Source organism: Nannospalax galili, unplaced genomic scaffold, assembly GCF_000622305.1.
Source record: "Nannospalax galili isolate Female #2095 unplaced genomic scaffold, S.galili_v1.0 scaffold513, whole genome shotgun sequence".
NCBI classification, from domain to species: Eukaryota; Metazoa; Chordata; class Mammalia; order Rodentia; family Spalacidae; genus Nannospalax; species Nannospalax galili.
Window position 1 is genome coordinate 527873 of NW_008334861.1, and position 6000 is coordinate 533872.

The window sequence follows — 6000 nt, forward strand, 5'->3', positions numbered from 1 at the left end:
GCCTTATGTCCAGGGAGAATGGGGGATTGCCCAGGGCAATCTCTCCCTCTGATGTCCACCTTCTAGCACCCTATTTGCCTATTTGCCTGCCTGCCTGCCTCTGTATGTGGGGTGGCAGGATGCACCTCCAAATCCACCCTCCTCCTTCTGATGCCTGCCTATATGATATCTAGTAGGAATTCAGGAACTGCCTCTCTTGCCAGCGATCTGCCTTGGGTTTCGCATCCCACAGACCATTCTTTGGATTCATCTAGGACTTCTGCCTCAGAAATGGGCAGCTGGATCACCCCACTAAAGGATGGGCAGTCTGGGAGGACAGATATAAGGTATCAAAGCCAAGCCTGTCCAAGATATCTTTAAGTTTGGATCAGCGTCTCAATTGAAGACTCTAAAAGGAATGGCTTGGCATGCCCCAAAGTCCCATTAGTGGCCATGACAGCAAGGTGATGGATACTAGCCTTGGCAAAAGATTTCATTTGGACCACAGAGTTGTTGTTCAGGGGAAGAAGATGGTCATCGAGCTGAAAGGACCTTCTGGGATCCTGTCCTTTAATGGAAATTCTGCTTTGGTACACACACCCTTGTTCTCTTCATCTTGCATGCCCTGGCCTGGAAGAACAAGCCGTGCTTTCCAGTCAAGGGCTATTGATTTCTTTCTCCCTCATAGGCACCGTAGTCCAGAGCTGTTCCCTTTTTAGCTGAAACTGGAAGAGTCCTGTCCAGCCCAAAGCTGCTAGAGAAACTGAATTAGCAAAACCCCAAGAGACACGCTTCAGTCTGAATGGCACTGTTTCCACCCTGCTTTGGCCAGCTCTTCCTTGGCCTCACCAGCTACATGAGACAGTTCTCTCTAGCTTCCCTAGAGAATTCCTATTCCCAACCTCACTACTTCTGTGCCCAGGCCAGTGCCTTTCACCCAGGGGCTAAAGGCAAGGTGGGACCTCCACAAACTTTAGAGTTGGCCCCATTTGGGGGAGGGGGCTTTAAGGAATAGTACACAACCCTTCGAAGTCCCTGGTCAGTACAGCTGTGAGTTGGAGCGAGCCAGAGTTTCCAAGCACTGCACAGACAGGAGAAAGATCTGTGTTTCCTTTGCTTGCATTTAAACCAATTGCCAACCCTGAAACCACCAAGAGCCAGGAAGAGGCACAGTGAAGCTTAAACAGGCCTAGGTCTAGTGCAAAGCAGAGGATGACCTACACAAAGCTCTGCCATCCACTTTTGATGGTAGTTACTTTGTGAAGCCCCTAGTGGTGACTTCAGAGCAGTCAGAACCAAGGGCAGCTCTAGTACTGTGGGTAACATTTGCAGCCTCGCACATTTGTGCAGAGGGTTAAGGAAAGACCTGAGCAGGCCAACACCACCCCAGGTCTTGCCTAACACAGACATGGTATGGCATATCTGGTTATAGTATGACCGGATGGCTCTGCCCATGCCCAGCCGCTACTCATTCCTTCACCTTGCCATAACTGTTTATAGGAGATGATCTACCTTCAGAGACTGACTTATGTCTGGCCAATTCACCTGTCTAGTATAAGCTTCATAAGGGTAGCAACCATACACTAATGACCCCATGCTGGGGACAGAGCTTTCCCCATAGCAGATCAGCCATAATATTTGACTCCCTGCTAGAGGGACTGGTTGTGTTGCACCATGAGTCTTCTTTTCCTCCTGAGTCCTCAGGCAGGTAGATTTCAGGTGGGGGGGGGTGCTCAAAGTCATGAGCATGAGTGAGTTGTTTTCAAATCTGGCTTCCAAAGTCTACATAAGAATATGCTTTTCCTAGGGGAGTAATAAACAAACCTATGCCAGAGTTCATTAACCTTTGAGATGGATATCTGAGTGCTTTATGCAGCATAGTGGCCTGGCTTCTGTGGGGACACTCAGAGGTCAGTGCCTGCTGTAAGAGCAGATGGGAGGTCCTTGATTGAAAAGTGATTGCCTTCTTTTTCTTCTCATTTGCCTTTCCCCTCCTCTCTGTGTCTCTCTGTCTCTGTCTCTCTCTATCTCTGTTTCTCTCTGTGTCTGTCCCTCTCTCCCTTCCTCCTCCTCCTCCTCTTCCTCCTCCATCTCCTTCTCCTCGTCTCTTTCCCACTCCTTTTCCCTCCCCTCTTCCCTCTCCCCCCTTTCTCTCCCCCTTGCCCTCTTTCCATCCTGCTCCTTTCATCGTGCCCTTTCCCTTTCTCCCTGTCCCTCCTCTGACTCCCTCCATCTCCCTTCCTCCTCTCCCCCTTTCCTCCTCCTCTTCATTTAAGTCTGTTTCGTTCTTTCTCCCTCTCCCTACTGTTATTCCTTCCAGTGCTCAATTTATCTAAGCACCCTAGGGGATCATGGGGCAAGTAACTTTTGTCCAAATCGGGCCAAAAGCAGGAAACTTTTGTAGGACATGTCCAATTCTTGCTGGGCTCCATGACCCCACCCACAAGCTGAGAGTCCCTTGTGTGACGGAGTGTGGAATTGGTAACAGTTGATTGTCCCTCTTCGGGGGTGAAAGGGAGGACCCACATGTGAAAGAGGGACGAGGGAGACATTAGCATATGGTGGGTGCTGGGTAAAGCTGATGCAGCACAAGTTTAGTTCTGGCAGGCCCTGTGCTGAGATCTGTGGTGCCAATAGGCAGTGGTGGGATTTGGGGAGCTCAGGCCTTTTGCCTCCCTCCTACTTGGCACACAAGTCAAGGTACTAGCTGTTCCATGAACCCTCAGAGACAAGTGGGGGCTTTATAGCTTACTGGGTATTAGCATGAAGCTTCCAGAAAAGCAGCCAGGATCTCTCTGTGAAAGCGGCTCAGTGAGGCTGGAAGAGGGTGTGACAGAGGAACAGCTTGGATCTCTGTTACCTGAGACTGCCCCTTGGCCCCAGCCCTAGCCTTATTAGCTTCACCTCAGGGGGAGAAGCAGTCTTGGGTTCCCACAGGCCTGCTCATCAGTGTCCCCTGTACAAAAAGATCACGGATAAGGCAATTGCAGCAGTACAAAATTGAATCATTTGATGATCCCTCTATATGTGCTTATAAAAGCCACCCAACCTGGGCTATCCTTCACAAGAGGGGCAGCAACAGTGTACTGTCACCACACAGCAATTCTCAGCCATCATTTCCTCCTGGTCACTGAAACCATTTGTCATTTCCTGTTTTCTCCATTTTCCAACCGTTCTAATTGTCAGTGTCAAAAGGCAACAACTGTTTTCTTGGGGCTTATCTTTGGAGCACATTGATTCAGAACAAAGGATGGGAGCCTTGTCTGCAAAACAAAGGAAGCAGTCTCCTCTGGAGGCCTGGAAAGGATGCCCTGTCTCCCTCTGCCAGCAACAGCAGGACCCTGGTGGAAGCAGTAGGCTTCAGGCAGAGAGCTGGTGGAGGACACTCAGACATAGGGCTCCTATCCAGAACCCAGACGGAGCACAAAGCCCCCGTGAGGGACACTGCTGGCCAGATTTGACCCCCTCTCTGGAAGCTCAGGATATGTGCTTCCATGGATAAAGACTGCCCAGAACCGTATTTCTCCTTGTGAGCCTAGCCCAGATGTGCAGTTGTCTCTTTCAGCTGGCAGGCCAGGTGGCACCAAGACTCCACCCTCTGACTCCTGCCCCAGGCCACCCTTTCTTTCTCTTTGCCGTGGCCCTGGTCACACTTTTCTATCCATCCATCCCTTCGCCCTCTCCTGTTTTCTCCATCTGTCCCCTGTCCTACCTCCAGACAACGGATACTTGAAACTAATAAGCAACGAGTTAGGGACACCAGGATGAGTGCTGATACACTGCGTCCACAGTTAAGAAGCATTGTACTTGCTAACATGTTGCTGTGGCAAAGTCATTTAACCTCTTTTGAGCCTCCCATACCCATCAGGAATCTGGGGACTATAGTTCTTTCCTGGTGTCCTCAGGAGGAAAAACAGAAGTAAAAGAGTCTTTAGAAATGGCACCCATCCAGAGCATCTTCAGCCAGATCCAGATTCAGTGGCCTGAGCTGATCATGTGACAACTCCCCACACACACATACACACATAGCTTCTCTGTGTTGTGGCCAGATGACAGGAAATGATGGGTGTGAAGTGCTCAGTGACAGTAAGACAGATCCACCCCACGCCAGCTCCCTTCAGGCCAGTGCTTTAGCAGGAAGAGGGCAGCTGTGCTGGTCAGCCAAAAAGCATTCTCCCTCCCTATAACATATCCCAGCAGCCCCAGTACAGGAGGAGGCAAAAGCTACAACGCGTAGCAGGCTAAGGGCAGGGTAGAAAAGCAAAGCCCGGTCTAGGGAAATCTTCCCAGTGCCATGTGTTTGTCCTCTCTGCCTTGGCAGGAACTGAGGCCAGGAGCTGCTGCCAGGCTTGTGAGTCGGGCACACTCCCAAGCATCGGCCTTCTGCCCCACCCGCTGCCACAGCAGTCCAACTCAGTGCAGAGAAGGGCCTCTGGAAGCCCTTTGCTGGAGAAACTGGTGCTACGCAGGCAGCCTGTACCCTAAGATCCAGTCTTCTGACAGCTGCCTTGGTGACTGGCACACTCATAGCAGGTTACTTAAGAAGGGGAGCGAGGTGGGAGCAGGTGAAAAGAGAGTGTGCGCCTGGGCCTGTGGAGAGTCAGACCTGCATCCCAGTCGCAGCCTGGCCTTGCCAGCCTGTGGAGCTCAAAGTCAGCTCCTGCATTCATGTCCAGTCTATGAGCCTTCTCTGTAGCTTGGCTGTCTTCTTGCCCTTGGTCCCATGAGCTGATCCAAAACTGAGTAGAGCCTGGGCCTGGAAGCAGAGCTCATCCCCCCTGCCCACCCAACCCACTCAGAGATGGAGACAGGAAGCTCCTCCACTCTCCGCAATGCATCAGGTCAGGAGGAGGAAGGGAAGTGTCCAGTGCGTGTCTAGCCACTCTTGGTGTAGAATGGTATGTCCGTCTGACCATGTGACCATTCAGCTGTTCACACAGGAATATCTGGATCAAGCCTTGGTCCTCAGCCCCTGACAGCCCTGCAGAGACTGGGCAGCCACCAGTAAATAGCCCATAATGTGCTATTTACTCATCCCCAGCACCCTTATCCTGCCAGCCAGTCCCTGTCTGGATCATTTGAAATCTTATCCCTAACCCGCATTGCTCACCATCTTCTGGATACAGCTAGTTTATCTGCGTCTCCCTGAGATCGGAATGCCCAGATACCTATTATCACTGTGGTTATGGTCTGGCCATACCCTGCAGAGTAGCATAGGACTGTCACCTCCCTCCTTCTACGTACTCTGCTTCTAATAATGCAATCTGTTACATTTGCTCTTTTGGCGACCATATCTCACTGCTGACCCATCTTTAGCAGACAGATGTCCAGAATGCTTAACTGTTTCTCTGTGTGCTCTTGCTATTAAGCTCTGTCTCTCTTGCCCCATTCTATGCTGTTGCAATTGGTTTTCTTAACCCAGATGCAGACTCCTTTTATTTGTAGTGGTGTACTCTTGCTCGGGAGGTTGGGGCATGCATGCAAGTGTATGTTGATGTGCTCACTCATGCTTTTGCTGCACCAAAGGTTCGCACATAGCAATCCAAGGCTGATATTTCCTGGTGTCTGTAATCTAACATGCTTCTTCCATGTTCTGTTTAGCAAGAGAAGCAGAGATCAGGTCCTACGGCAATGACCCCTAAGCAGCAGAATGTGTATATTGCCCAGCAGATGACTCAATTTCAAGGTAAGCAGCAAAGATCAATGCTCCCAAAGGAGTCAGTGGGGGGAGGGGGCACTGGTGATTTATTTCCCAGTCTGCAGTGTCTGCTTGTGGTGTGCGAAAGAGACAGAAAGATCTGAAAATCACTCAAATCTAAAAGTTCATTTGCCTTTATAAAAACATGATCCCAGCCGGACATGGTGGTGCATGCTTTTAATCCCAGAACTCAGGAGGCAGAGGAAGAAAGATCTCTGTGAGTTCAAGGCCAACCTGGTCTATATAGTGAGTTCATCAGGCCAGCTGCGGCCTCAGGGAGACCTTGTGTCAAAAAAAAAAAAAAAAAAAAAAAAAAAAAAAAA

General features: G+C 50.3%; 1 protein-coding gene across 4 annotated transcripts in view; it reads left to right on the forward strand.

The window, feature by feature from the left end:
- The window catches only part of Mamld1 (mastermind like domain containing 1), a 120658-nt gene that overhangs the window by 110836 nt on the left and 3822 nt on the right, over window positions 1–6000 (forward strand). For all 4 annotated transcript variants that reach the window (XM_008829474.3, XM_008829476.3, XM_008829475.3 and 1 more), the window contains one exon: window positions 5581–5665. In XM_008829474.3, coding sequence (XP_008827696.1) covers window positions 5581–5665 — 85 coding nt within the window. The remainder of the gene's footprint in view (window positions 1–5580; window positions 5666–6000) is intronic.